Raw genomic sequence first — 15,335 nt, forward strand, 5'->3', positions numbered from 1 at the left:
GATCTATGTTACTTGGGCTGATTGCTGCTCTCACCTATCCTTTCAAAAATATACATGCTCTATACAATTATACACAAATGTCATCGTACTTAATGTAAAGGGATATTGTGTATATTGTTTCGACGAATTAGATACTCTCTAATAAATATTAAATTACTTTGTTATCTATATACGTTTTACTAAGTCTATGAGCTTTATTGTGTAAAAAAACAAAACGACAATAAAGAACGGAATTCTTAATTTAAACATTTAAAGTTTACTCATGGTTTACTCCAACAACACATCGCCGCTATACTTACTCAACCTCGTATCTGCAACACTCATTTGATGACAAAAACACCCGTATTCCGAATGAAAGAAAAGCGACATTTCCATCAAATGATTTTTGCAGATATGAGGTTGAGTAAGTATAGCGACGACATAGCGGAACAAGATACGGCCCAGCACACGCTGGAAGTGTGCCCAGCATGGGGCTCGCAGCGATCCGTACTCATTCCTGTAGTAGGGTCGGACTTGTCCTTGCCGGCAGTGATTGCTGCCATGGTGAGGCAAGTAACGGCGTGGCAGGCGATGCTCTCCTTCTGCGAGGAAGTGGTGGCGCAGAAAGAGAAAAATGAGCGCGAAAGGGAGATTGCGGCGGAAGCAGACTCCACTCGCCGTCGAAGAGTAGGGAGGAGGCGCGCTGCGCACGACCGAAATCTCCCACCCTAAATAAGGGTAGCGGGCGGCGGAGATGGAGGGTTTCCGTCGCTCCAAGCTGATCCCCTCGAGCGGGAAGCTCGGCAAAGCGCGTTTCTGCTAGGTCAGCCCGGGGGGAAGTGTGATTTCTCCCCCCTTTATTGTTCTAGTCATTACTAGTCAGCTGCTGGTGGGTCCGCGGAGAATACGCAAGTGGACCCGTGTTCCCACCTAAAGCCAGCGAAGCGGCCAACGTCAGTTTTTAGCAGGTATTACGGGCAACATACACCCGTCGAGTCCTGCATAACCCGGGCTCCCTCTACAAGCCCGGGTATGCGTAAAAGCATTTTCTGACGAAAAAAAAAAAAAAAGTATAGCGACGACATTGAGATAGTCCATTCGAAATTTAAGCTTATTTGCATTATAACAAGGTTGTATTTTGTAGATCTTTTTTTCTCTCATGCATTTGGTAGACTATTACAAAAAAATGAAATAACCCACAAAAATAAGCAAGTTGAATTAAACTTTGTGTCACACACATAAGTCATTAATTTCAATGCCAAAGTTTTAAGTAAAGATCTTTCTCGCTAAAACGACTTCCTAATATGAAATTACCAGTCTAAGAAGCTGATCCAAGCTTGTAACTGAACCTAAGGCCAGGATTACACTTGTAAGTTTTACTTACGTAAGTAGGGACAAAGCTATTTGCTAGAATGAGATAACGATATTCATATATCATTCTGTAGTATTAGCTGTGTCCCTACTTACGTAAGTAAAACTTACAAGTGTAATCCTGGCCTTAGTAACCTAAGATCAGGCTGCAGTTAAAAAACGATTAAAGATAAGGTTAACCTGATAATTTTCCCGCCGTCTCCATACTCGATTTAGTTGGTTACTGGCTGGTTAGCTGCCTGTTAGCTATAGTTTATCCGAAAATTCCCAGGACAGAGGCGAATCTTTTTGTATGAAAACTTGCAACTTTAAATGCATTTTTTATCGAAACTACTGCAGTCTAAAATGAAGTCAAAATCAGTCTATCGACTCAATTTTTTGCAAGCTTTCTAATGGTACCCCACTCGATTCTTGCAAATAAAATAAAAAAAACAGGTTACCCCTCTCAATCTCCTAAATTACCTGCTAAAATGAGAAATAAGCGGTTTTGACTTATTTACAATATTAGTGGTGGTAATTGCTATAACTGTTTCAAATTTTAGGCATCTATGTCAAACGCATTTAACTGATTTGCAAGACCGAAGTGATCCCATAATAAGTGTTCCGTTTGTCAAGACAAAGTTTTGCACGGAACACTAAAAATCATGCCCCCAGTTTGACGCTTGCGCCATATGTTTTGAGGTAAATCCTGATTCCGAAATAACATTTGCACATGTGCTATAAAAATCACTGCAGAGTTATCTTGGCTCCTCTACACGTAAAGTGGGGATGTTTTTTTTTGCTTTAACCCTATGGTGTGGGTACCCCTATTCTATTCTATTCTAGATATCTATGTCTACCGAGTCTAACGTATAAATAGGCGAGCGTCCTTGTTGTCAGTTACTTACTAATTAAGTAAGGTGGTTGAAGCGCTTTCGTCGGACTCTACCTATTAGGGATTGGGTCCGTTTTCATACTTTTCGCAACTGTCTGATTTTGATTTGATACACAGCCGTCTTAATGGCAGATAAGTTGGATGGCTTGTTCCTATATAGAAATGGGGCCTTAAATGTTCTAAAAAGTAAAACGACGTTTCAATATAAACAAGGGTTTATTATATCTACGTGTTACGGTTTTAAGCGTTGGCGGCGATCCATTCGGTGTATCTGCTGACGCGAGCGTTGACACCGGGATAGTCCTGGTGGGCGCACCCGTAGCCCCAGGACACGGCACCGATGAGCACGTCGGTGGTGCCTTTGTGGACGAGAGGACCGCCGGAGTCGCCCTGGCAGGCGTCCTTGCCGCCGACGTTTTGGATACCGGCGCACAGCATGTTGTCAGTTACATCAGGCCAACTTTGGAAACCGGACTGACTCTTCAGGAACGCGTATCTTTCTTTGCAGAAGTCCATGTTGATGGTGAAGATGTCTACGTGCTGGAGCTGCTCAGGGGAGCTGCCGCCGCTCTGCGAGAAGTTAATAGTTTAATCCAACATAGTAAATCAAACAGAGAGGTGGAAATGGAATTATCTATGTTCACCGATTACTCCGACACCATCGTTTCTATTAGCGTATTTATCGTTTTATTCTTTTTTTGTTTGAAAGGACTAAAGGAGTTACCTCCAAGGTGGTCCCATATTGATTTGGTTCTGATGATGGGATCCATGAGGATTTGAGGGGATTACTCAATTTTTAAAGGCACGTATATGGGGATTTCGGTGTTTTCTAAAGTAAATCGAGCATTTGCTCTCGAAAACCATCAATTTTATGGAGTAGCCAACCTGATGATGATGAAGACCACGGGCGATATGTGGAACTTCCCTCTAATCCCTCTTATAATTTGGTGTATTATGATTTTGGATGTAGGTAGTATTGTAAATGACTGAAGAAGCTGAGAGGTGAGGGGTAGTTGTAAGAGGTTAAGGCAGAGGGTGATGTTTTTGGGGTCTTCAGGTTGGGGGTTGAGGGGTTGGGGCTTGTCGATTTAGGGTTTGAGAGGCTATGGGGTTGAGGGGGCGGTCAGTTGATGGGTCAGGAAATGAGGGGTTGAACCCCTCGTTGAGCTCTGGAAACCTTACTCATCGGCAGGAACACAACACTATGAGTAGGGTATAGTGTTATTGGTTGTCTGTAAGTTGGAGGAACGGTATTTCCCCAGTTTCTTAATTACTGGCCTATGTGTGTATACCTACTATTTTTCGGTTCGACGGAGCCGGAAAACAGCAACTTCGTTTAGCGCAGCGTGCTGAAGTTGACCCTTTGCGCACCGCGAACAAAAAAAATTATGCAAGACCGTCTATATTAACTTACGGAGAGAGTGCCCCATCCGATGGTAGTGACTTGAGTGCCATCAGCGAGGTTGTAGTTGGCGCCAGCGATGCTGACGGGAGCCACGCTGTTGCTGAATACGGCGGGGGTGGCGAGGCGGATGATAGCAATGTCGTTGTCGAGGGTCCAGTCGCTGTAGCCGGCATGTAAGATCAGCTGGGATACTGAGTGCTCGGTGCCGCCGCTCGACGCCTGCGACGTGCCGAGGCGAACTCGCCATTCGGAAGGACTGTCACCGCTACAAAATAAAAATGATTGCATTACCACACAGTTAGCATTTGTGCGACACTGCGAGTGGCAAGGTGAACAGCGATTGAGTGTCCACTCGCGTGAATATACATGTAGTACCTGTACCTAACTGCGAAGTTAGATCGTAAAGAAGGAATTAAAAGTTTTTAGCAGCTGATCGCAAGTATCTTATACTCGGGATTTGGGTGGGTAGCCAACGTGCCAATCGTTTATGCTCTGTGTAGCGAACGAAACGCAACTGTGTCTATCGAACGATATGGAAGAATGATAGAGATGACTACGCTAAGGAGCGTAAACGATTGGCACGTTGGTTAGGCACCCTCTGTTAGTTAATTCTTTTAATTATTGTTCCAAACAACTGTTATCTTTAAGAATTATGACCTCTTCTGAGAGTGTTCAAAACATGAAATTGATTAGATTACTTACAGGTAGCAATGCGCCGCCGAGAGGACGGACTGTGAGTTGATGAGGGAGCCGCCGCAAGCCTGATTCCACCAGATGCCCCACCACCCGTATTGCATGTTGCTCATGTACGGGTATTCCTCCACTGTGGTGGGAGTGCCCCCCACAATGCGTTGTATGTTCCTAGGAACGGCTGAAAACATATATTTACAATTTATGCTTACATACTTAATTATGACGGCTGACACATATAATTATAAATTATAATTTATAACTGTTTGCTGTTACATATTTTATATTTTTGTGTCGGAGTTAAGGAATGTGTCCTAAAATCATTTTGTTTAGCGATACGGGATCCAGTAGCAACTGTTACTGACCAATTTTATAAATTCACTGTATAATTGATAATATGTAGGTACCTATAGAACGTAGCGATTATCACGCCCTCTCCGTGAGGGTACCCAATACATTATCTACAGTATTTAATATAATATGGGTAGGTATGTATACCCACGGAGAGGGTATGATAATGATAATCGACGCCGTTCAATACAAGTATACAGGTGTTTTTTTTAGGGTTCCGTAGCCAAATGTCTGTCTGTCTGTCCGTCCGTATGTCACAGCCACTTTTTTCCGAAACTATAAGAACTATATAACTACTGTTGAAACTTGGTAAGTAGATGTATTCTGTGAACTGCATTAAGATTTCCACAAAAAAATAGAAAAAAAACAATAAATTTTGGGGGATCCCCATACTTAGAACTGAAACTCAAAATTTTTTTTTTCATCAAACCCAGGTCTTCAAAAATGATATTGAGGTTTCTAATATAATATTTTTCTTAACTGAATAGTTTGAGAGACACTTTTAAAGTGGTAAAATGTGCCCCCCCCCCTGTAACTTCTAAAATAAGAGAATGAAAAACTAAATAAAATATATGATGTACATTACCATGCAAACTTCCACTGAAAATTGGGTTGAACGAGATCTAGTAAGTAGTTTTTTTAAATACGTCATAAAACGCAAACCGCAATTTACCTTCATTCAATCAACTCGAATATATATATATATATAAAATACGGAACCCTCGGTGCGCGAGTCGACTCGCACTTGGCCGGTTGTTTTTATTACCAATAAACTACTAGATCCTGTGGTGCTAAACAAAATTATTTCAAAAGACTTTCCCTAACTCTTTAACTCCGACACAAAAATAGGCGTAAAGTTCAGGTAAGTGTGTCTGTTCGTAGCATTGTAGCTGCATAACTTAGTTAGATAATTGTGTTTTAATTGCATGGATATGTCACGTAATGGGGTTGGCAACTGTCTAAGGTTTGTATAGATGGCGCCATCATAGCTTGTTCCTTTACTCTAGTTTTGTTCTGTACTGTAAGATTTGGCTTAAAGGGCTAATGGCATCCAGGCCATAATGGCCATATATATAGTCCCAAAAAAAACAAGAATAAGGCCTTTGAAATAGGATTATTATTTTATTTTAAAATAACGTTATAAATAACGTGTACCTAAATAACGTCTGCGGGACTTTAGTCTCTCTGGTTTGGAAGAAATCAGCGAAAATGCATTTACCTTCAGTACTTCAGGAAATTACCTCAAAATCACGGAATTAATCTCAATTATCTACGTTTTCCCTTATCGTTTTCGGCGATGAATTTTTCAAAATCTTGGTAATTGTCCAGGCTGGACTGGCCTTTAGGTTTTAACCTACTTGATGGCACTGTTATATATTTTTTTAATTCATAAAAATCGGCATAAAACTTCCCAGTTTAAGATACAGTTGGCGAGGAGAAAAATCGAGTTAATTAAAAATAAATCTTACCGGCAGCGAAGCCCAAAAGGGCGAGTAGAATCAAAGCCCGCATGGTTCTGGTGGGTTACCTGACGGTACTGCGGTTAACTGGAGATTCATAGGCATTTATAGGTCGCTCTCCTATCGATAGTAGTTTAATCTTTTTAGGATTATCAGTTTGATAATCAATTAAGTATTTGCTTTGATTGTTTGGCATTAGGTACATCATGGTTATTCATGATGTATTAGAAGATAAGAACCTATTTGCCCGCGAGTCTGTCCACGACGAGACATATTAATGCCACTATTGTTTCCAAATTTTATTTTCATTCTGGTTTTAAGTGCGTTTAACAGATTGAAAATAAACAAATCGACTGGGTCATGCGGTCAATGGTATATACCTACGCGAAATAAAAAAAAGTGCTACTACATTTTTTATATCTAATGTTCCGGCAGTCCCGCCCATACGAATTAGGTTACCTGTACCTAGGAACAAAGATACCTACATTGATTGAGTAAGATGCGTAAAATCTAAGACAATTTCGTGATTCGTATTTGACAGGTAAACGAGATGGCGCTGTACAGCTACATATATTTTGTGATAACTGATTGTCAAAAGTTGACGTTTGACAATTCAGTGACCGCAAAATATATGGCGCATTACAGCGCCATCTGTTTTGGATGTCAAACTAAGGGGCACGTTTTTTTCTTAGACTTTACCTCTCTATTACAATCAATTCTCTTTGCTAAGAAGAACACTACATATTGATTTTAGATGTTAAGTATAAGAAAAAAATCATGCCTCCAGTTTGACGCTAATTTACTGCGCCATATGTTTTGAGGGAAATGTAACTATACTTGTTAAACTGCTTTTGATTAGACCAGGAGCGAGATTCCGATTTAACAACTTGTTATGGTTTTGAAACGACCTTGACGATCGTCTTAGTACAGTCAGCAGCAGAAGTTGCAAAATTACCTTGTCACGTTCTTATTCTCTTAATAATAAAGTCGCGTCAAGATCATTTTGAACACCTCGCCCGCTTAGCAACTTCTGCTGCTGACTCTACATTACTCTGCGCGCACCACTTTCACATCGTTCAAAATAAGATCAAACCATTTATTATTTTCCGCTACCTAAAGGTTGCCTGGAAGAGATTATAGCGATAAGACCGCCTGTTGTTTCCCTCTACTTCTGTCGCTGTTTTCTTTCTTGTCTGGAAGAGATTATAGCGATAAGACCGCCTGTTGTTTCCCTCTACTTCTGTTGCTGTTTTCTTTCTTGTCTGGAAGAGATTATAGCGATAAGACCGCCTGTTGTTTCCCTCTACTTCTGTTGCTGTTTTCTTTCTTGTCTGGAAGAGATTATAGCGATAAGACCGCCTGTTGTTTCCCTCTACTTCTGTTGCTGTTTTCTTTCTGTGTTGTGTATTAAGGTGTGCAATAAAGATTACCTATTTGCTATTTGTATTGTATTGTATTTCGTTACAGAATTGTTCTCGACGTCAAAGAACTTTTTAAATTATTACACCTTACTCCTTTGTAATAAGGCGAAAAATGTAAACACTAAGTGCCAGTTGCACCATCCGCACTCAGACTGATCAACGTCACCGGGCGCGCCGCGGCGGTTTACTATGAAACTTCCCATACAATAAAATTTAGCGAACTCTTTAACGATAACAAACAGTTGGTGCAACTGACCCTAAATCTATCTTTGACACCGACTTGTCATGTACCTATGCTAAGAGCCGTAACCCTATTATACTTACTTTACTCTTTGGCCGTAACGCAGCGTACTACGTAGGCGAACAACATGCGAACGCTGTAGTTGTGCGCGCAAAGGGACGTCAAGTTGTGTCAACCCTAATAATAGTAATAATTGCTCGTAGCAGTCATGTTGAGCCGAAAAAAGCCGAGAATGCCCGAAAGGATCAGTATCGCCCCCCTGGCTCTACTAAAAACAATAAAAAGGAAACGAAAGAAAACTTAAATAACAGCGGTTTAAACAGTGTAGGTAAGGGGTAAATGACTGTTGAAATAAAAGATTAAACTCACATTAAAATAATGATGTATTTGTTAAATTTATGCACAACAAGAAAGACACGATTGAGGTAAGATATAGATCTCAAAATTAAAGTCCTTTGGTACTTAATTCAATTGGAATGTAACGGTTAGGCAACAGCCTGCTTCACTAACTTGGCATCGGCGGAGTAAATAGATCAGAGGGTCTAGCCAAGATGCCAATTGTTTGCGCCGTAGCGATCTAATAATCGAATCTAAGCGAAACTAATCTCTATCACTCTTCCATATTATGTAGTACGACAGAGAGACATTAGCGTATCGTTCGCTACGACACGTAAACGTTTGGCATCTTGGCTAGGCACCCTGGGGGCCTAGCACACACACAAGACGACAATCACTGATAGAAAACGTCTATGGAATCTTAAATAATGTATGGAATAGTCACGTGACTTTTCATAGCATCTGTCATCCTGACACATTTTTTTCTTTCGTTTGGCGTTTGTCGATGTATTATCGTCATCTTGGCTAGACCCCCAGCTCTTCATCAGCTGTTACGACATTTGTCAAATTACCCAAGTATCCGCCGGCAAATTCGTCGGGTGATAACCAAAACCAAAGAATTGTTCGCAGAAGAGGCATAAAGATTAAAGCAGTGCGTCAGAGAAATGTGCACGCAACCATATTAAATGTATGAAACCGATTGCCGTTCTGATGCGTCACGACAAAACACAACATAACACGACAGACAAGTGTGAATCCGGCTTAAGCAAAATCGTGTTTCAAATTTCAATATGTGATAAACAAACCCCGCAACGGAGCTAGCAAAACCGTGGCATATGACAGTTTTGCGTCAGGGTTGGCGATTATGATGAACCATTTTGCTTTCACTTTATTGTATTAAAGATTAATAAAATTGAACGAGAACCTTATTGATCCTCTTCCGATATACTTAACCAGATATGTTTTGGTTAACATCCGACGATATTTGGATGGGGTAATATTAGCTAAAAGCTTATACCGATAAATCTGATCTGCCGATGTCTTTGATCTACAATGTGATGTAAATCGTCAGGTGACAACCATAACTCACTAAATGCAAAATAATAATCACCTTGTTTTGTTTTATTAGTAGGTAATTAGTGAGTTTTGTTTTGGTTGTCACGTGAAGAAATGTAGATGCGTTTTACAGGTCATAACTCATGACACACCAAAAAAAGATCCTGTTTCCGAAGGTTACTACAATGGATGGATGGTTTCATGTATTTAAGCGCATATGGCGCCACCAAAAAGTTTCAAACTCATTTACTTATGTCTTTGACTACCGGGAATAAACAAAGAGATACATCTGTAGGTATACAACTCATAAATCCAAAATTATGGCTGTAGATTAACGCTTTGGTCATTAATACAAAGATTCTTAACGATACGTAAAGCAAGCATTGATTTAGAATAAATTACGCTTACACGAGTGGTGGGAAGGATTCTTATAATCCATACATTGTACAAACGGAGCAAGACAATATATCAATCTTAACATTTACTTAACATTTTGTAAAATTACCTAACTAAAAAAATTATGTATCAAAAACATTAAAAACTGGCTTTATAAAAAAAACTTTCACGGGAAACATTTGAATTATAATAAGACAGAGTCTAGTCAAAGGTCCCACTTTGTCGCTTACCATAAGGACGAGATTTGCTTGTATCTATACGAATAACCTGTCAAAGTGTCCTTATGGCAAGCGACAGTGGGACTTTTTGCTTGGAAACGACACATATGTGCCATTTTCAACCAAAGCGTCTTATTGTCGGTTGTCAATAAGACGCTATTTCCATAGCTTAAATTTGAAATCAACCTTATCGACAACCGACAATGAGGTAACTTTAAGTCGATAACGTCACATATATGTGGTATTTTCTATAAAAAGGGACCTTATATAAATACAATGACGCGCGACGCTGTGCTGCGTAAGCGCCATCGACAATAAGGTCCCTTTTCATAGAAAATGCCCCATATACACGGTACATCGCCATAAGCTTTAAATTAACGTTGACAATAACTTAATCAAACCGAATTATGGACAAATACATGCTGTAGGCCGATTTGTATTTACAACGGTCAGATACTTATAGGCGTGTTTCCTCCACTAAGCTTTTTCCAAAAAAAAAACAGTTCTACTTGAGGCATTGATTTTTTGAACTCCGAGATAAGCCTTAATTGACACGAAGTTAACAAAGCCACTGTAGCGCAACAATATTCTTCCTTCTAACAGAAACCTGGGTTCTACATTATATTTTCGTCAGTTACGTCTTAGGGCCGCCGAAACAGTAATAAATAAATAGAGGTCTCATACGAGACACATTCTGATAAGAGTAGATCCCATTGACAGTTAATCATAAGAAAAGTAGGTAGGCGGTATATAGGCACCGAAATGTTTCTAGGCACTACATTTTTGTCAGTGATGTTTTCGACTCCATACGTCACTACAGTACGCATCATTCTCTATCAGCTTAATTACAGAAAGAGCCTATTCCGATTTAAAGTTGACCATCATTACTAGACACACACAAAATTATTAGAGGGTGGTCTGGGTGGTAGATACTTTTGACGCGATGATGCTGACAGTACTATGTTTAAAGAATCGTGTCTGTACTTGTAGAAATACAGCCGGCAGCTGAACTGACTACAGGGACGAAGAGCTCAAAATGATCAACGCATATTCTACTGACATTACTGACAATAAAGGCGAGTACATTGATAACATACCTATATAGGTATGTGCATACTACGTAGGTATACCATAAATCATAACAGGAAAGCTTTTCAGACCAACGAATCTATTACTCACCTAATGATTTATTATACTCAATCTAATTGATTTATATGATTCAAAACAGCTTACAACGATAAATACACAACAAAACCAAAAATATAATACAAAAATAAATATTAAAAAAATACTAAACTGAAAGAAAAAACTATTCTAGGCACTGATTTATATCTTAATCTATAGAATATGATACCTTTTAACTTCATTAACAACTATGTAATGCGTCTACAAGGCCTACACTAATAAAGCTTTCATTTTATGATGATTAAATCTACGTAGGTATTATTTATTTACATAATAATTATGTACTAGAAATAACTAATAATTGAGATATTTGCCTGAAGTAATAGACACAGTACTTACACGTTTAATAAATACAAAAAAAAACAATATATGGAAGGTTAAACAATATTGATCCGTAGCTGCTGAGCTAAATTAACCTTTTTCTTATTTTGTCATTAATTAACACAGCTACCAATTAATAGTTATATCTGATCTAATATAGTTTCGATCAGCCGAACAAATGTATACGGAATATTCTTATTTAAACATATGTCAAAATAGCAATTGTTACAAGAAGGTTACCTAAAGCCGATTTTGTAAGTTTCGCTAGTTTTCTCTAGGGCGGACTTTATTAGTGGTAAATATGAAACTACGTTAAACGGTCTCTGCGAAAAACGCATTTAACTGATTTGCAAGACCGAAGTGATCCCATAAGTGTTCCGTGAACAAAGTTTTGCACGAAACACCTCAAAACATGTATAGATATATAATGGTACTGTTAGGGTTCAAATTGAGTTGTATAGATATTGCCAGACAGTGCTCTACGCTTTTGAGGATGCGTACGTAGTTCTTACAGTATATTTGGCAGGTTTAAACTCAAAAACGATTAATTTAACTTATGAATAGGTACTTAATCTAGATTTGACTGAGGTGTGTTTACCGATATTTTTTCATCTGACTGTATATTGAATAATTTTAATAAAAATTTTACTTGTTGCTTTTCGGTAATGGAAAATCTAGCGAGGAAACCTGCCTACATCTATGAAGGCATTCAAAGGTGTGCAAAATCCGCTTTGGACACATTATACACATGGGTACTTTATACCAACATTTATTGTACATTGAGAGAAGGCATGTGACAAGCACTGGGACGTATTTAGTCTGGTGACGATGAATGTTCCTTAAAGCCTATAGACAATGATCAATTTAATATCATATCAGTAATTACAAAATCAGGATAAGAAAAGCAGAGGTAAAACCCGTTGGTCATACCTACACGATAACATTAAGAACTTGTTCTTATCCGATAACGGAATTTGTTGTATTATATAAGCACAGGTTTGACGTTTTTAAACTGTACATATTTGTTTACAGACAAATTATTACATCGATTAATACACCTCAGTCCATCGGCCATGGTGATGCGTGCGACATTTTACACAATCAATTCTGACAAATAAATAAATAATCTCAAAACAATTGGATCGCGCCGCACCACGAAATATAATCCTAGAGAATAAAGGATAAATGTTAATTGCTAAGAATATACGTAAATTCAAAAGTGTAATTTGTCATATTTAGTATATCTTAGGTCCTACTTTCGAATGCTATCCCTCTATATTAAATAAGGCCGGCTATAAAATCTTAAACTAATTGGTGTTCACCTTACAAGTTTGGATATCCTTATCACTAAACTACATACATACGTATGATTATTAATATATCTCCATTTTGGATTTCAAGGGCCTTATAAATCCCGGTCTTTTGATTATTATTATAAATAAGAATTCAATAATTAGATTTATAAGCTATCATACGGATAGCATATGTATACATTAGTCTGGCTTAGATTTTAAACAATGTTGTCAAAAACAAAAAATATGTTTTCATTCAAACTTCAACATTTATTCAGGAAATAGGCCACAAGGGCACTTTTACACGTCAACATTTCATGTAAATTTTGTCATTTCTGGATTCTTCACATATTAAATCACATTTACAAACGGGTCTATCGCGACAATTAGCCGCGACCACGACCAGTGAAATCTGTGTCGAAACGTCGGTAAATAAAGGTAACAAAATAAATTCGCGATAGCATCGCGATTGTAAATGTGATTTAATATGTGTTCAAAACGCGAAAGTTTTAAATGTTATATTTCTGGATTCTAAATTAATTTTTAACAAGCAGAAACGTCTGCGATCGATGCTATTAAGCTTAGAATAAATTTAAAAGTAGAAAAATTACTGCCTTGGGTGAGACTTGAACTCACGGCCTCTGGATCGATATTCCAGCGCTCTGCCAACTGAGCCACCAAGACCTCATCCATAGTCAGCAAATCTTCCCCTCCGGTTCTCCGGTGGCCGTTTAAGAAGTGTAACACTCTTACGGTAGATATCGCTAGGGTCCCCTAGACCGATATAGTGGGAAGATTTGCTGACTATGGATGAGGTCTTGGTGGCTCAGTTGGCAGAGCGCTGGAGTATCGATCCAGAGGCCGTGAGTTCAAGTCTCACCCAAGGCAGTAATTTTTCCACTATTAAATTTATTTTTGGATTCTATTTAATATGTACTGTATGAACTTTTATGTTGTGTGTTGCTGTGTCCGAGCGTCGACACTTTTCATTTAAGCAAACTAATGTAATAATATGTAGCTACAAGTGTGATCCTGTAATTGACTTTGCATCTCTTATGAATTGCTGCTACTTTGTATTGATAGCTCTGTTGGATCTCCATAATATAAATAAACATACAAAGCAAAATAAAAAAACACATCAACAATTATAATTATGGAACCCATTAAAAATAATTGAAACCCACGGAAGTACATATTCAGTAAATTTTATAGATAATCAACGTAATTTTTACTTAATTTAAGAAAATTATGTACTGTGGGCGTAATCGCTATATATGATAACAAAACATTGATATTAACAACAACGCCCAACATAGTAAAATATACTATCCAATAAGGCAATAACAAACACGTCATCACGCAGACACCATCACAACCACGCCTTTATAACGACTAGCATTTATAAAAATATATAAATAAATATAGATCATTTAAAGTTAAAAACGATCAATGAAAACTAAAGATGATGGGCTAACGTAAGAATGTAGTTTTAATATTGAATTTGTACACATTTTAATCAAGGGAAAAAGCTAGTTTAAATACACGAAAACTAAGACTATATTTGCAAGGGCAGACTCCGACCAAAACCTTAAAAGATTAAAGTTGGCTTGTTAGAAAAAAAATGTTTGTTGAAGACCCCTATTCGTTTTGAAAGACCTATCCAACGATACCCCACACTGTAGGGTTGAAACGAAAATAAAATTACACCCCACTTTACGTGTAGGGGAGGTACACTAAAAACATTTTTATTTTTATTTTATTGTACGACTTTGTTGGATTAATTAATTTAGATATCCATGACAAATTGCAGCTTTGTAGCTCTAACGATCACGGAACTAAAGGGGCCCACTGACTATCAGTCCGCCGGACGATATCGGCCTGTCAGTTAGAACAAAAATTTGACAGTTCTGAACAACCGACAGGCCGATATCGTCCGGCGGACTGATAGTCAGTGGGCCCCTTTAGCCTCGGACAGACACAGACAGACGGGCGGACATGGCGAAACTATAAGGGTTCCTAGTTGACTACGGAACCATAAAAATCACGAAAACATGTATAATTCAGTTGTATATCGTTACCCTGCATACCTACCATAGCAGTATAATTTTAGTATAAAATAGATAGTGATATAACCAAGGGATCTGACGAGCAAGCTTTACGCCCCCTCTTAAGATGAATCGATTTATGTAAGAATCATCAAAATCGGCCCACCCGTTCCGTTTGGTCTCTAGAGTGCCACAAAAGAACAAACATACATCGACTGATAAAAACATTTCCCTCCTTTGCCTTGCGCTGTAGGAAAAAAAACCCTTTGACCTGATATTTTTCGTTGAACTCTATTGTCTAGGTCATAAGGGTGAAGGCTGGTAACTAGAGACACCAAAAGCGAGTAGAATAGAATTAAAATTACGAGGGAAATTATGTCAATGACCTCTCGCGCATGAGAGGAGGCCTGTGCCCAGCAGTATATAGACGTATATAGGCTGAAATATTCTATTATGTCTTTCCCATCACGGAGCAATGATGTTCCGGACCTTTGGGAGGCGTGCGCGGAGCCGAAACCAACACGTAGAGCCCCTTTTGACACTTGCCCGTAATATTATTATTATTATTATAATTATGTCAAGCTGATAAAGTAGCCAAAACGTTTGAGGACCCTTAAGCCCAGCGGGGTATATTGACCTTTCTGGTATATATTGAATCTAACATGTCTTTTTATTACAGTTGATTCCGCACCGC

General features: G+C 38.6%; 2 protein-coding genes and 1 long non-coding RNA gene across 3 annotated transcripts in view; 1 reads left to right on the plus strand and 2 right to left on the minus strand.

Annotated features, from left to right (window-relative positions):
- Window positions 1-15,335, plus strand: part of LOC134744246 (electron transfer flavoprotein regulatory factor 1) — a 225,484-nt gene that overhangs the window by 144,808 nt on the left and 65,341 nt on the right. The gene's annotated exons all lie outside the window — the stretch shown is intronic.
- LOC134744151 (trypsin CFT-1-like) lies at window positions 2,454-6,236 on the minus strand. Its single transcript, XM_063677860.1, has 4 exons — window positions 6,140-6,236; window positions 4,332-4,500; window positions 3,639-3,894; window positions 2,454-2,794 (listed from the first exon to the last, which is right to left on the minus strand). The coding sequence occupies exons 1-4, from the start codon at window positions 6,180-6,182 to the stop codon at window positions 2,465-2,467; spliced, it is 798 nt and encodes a 265-aa protein (XP_063533930.1). The 5' UTR covers window positions 6,183-6,236; the 3' UTR covers window positions 2,454-2,464.
- On the minus strand, window positions 8,158-14,459 carry LOC134744324 (uncharacterized). Its single transcript, XR_010128079.1, has 2 exons — window positions 13,402-14,459; window positions 8,158-13,210 (listed from the first exon to the last, which is right to left on the minus strand). It is a non-coding gene; the product is annotated as an uncharacterized LOC134744324 (long non-coding RNA).

Source organism: Cydia strobilella, chromosome 1, assembly GCF_947568885.1.
Source record: "Cydia strobilella chromosome 1, ilCydStro3.1, whole genome shotgun sequence".
Taxonomy (NCBI): domain Eukaryota; kingdom Metazoa; phylum Arthropoda; class Insecta; order Lepidoptera; family Tortricidae; genus Cydia; species Cydia strobilella.

What these genes read in the sequence shown, in the direction of transcription:
- LOC134744151 (XM_063677860.1), bottom strand. Translation starts at nt 6,182, where the DNA reads ATGCGGGCTTTGATTCTACTCGCCCTTTTGGGCTTCGCTGCCG. An exon ending in CCTTTTGGGCTTCGCTGCCG is followed by an intron (nt 4,501 to 6,139) that starts GTAAGATTTATT and finishes ATATGTTTTCAG; the next exon opens with CCGTTCCTAGGAACATACAA. An exon ending in TCGGCGGCGCATTGCTACCT is followed by an intron (nt 3,895 to 4,331) that starts GTAAGTAATCTA and finishes TTTATTTTGTAG; the next exon opens with CGGTGACAGTCCTTCCGAAT.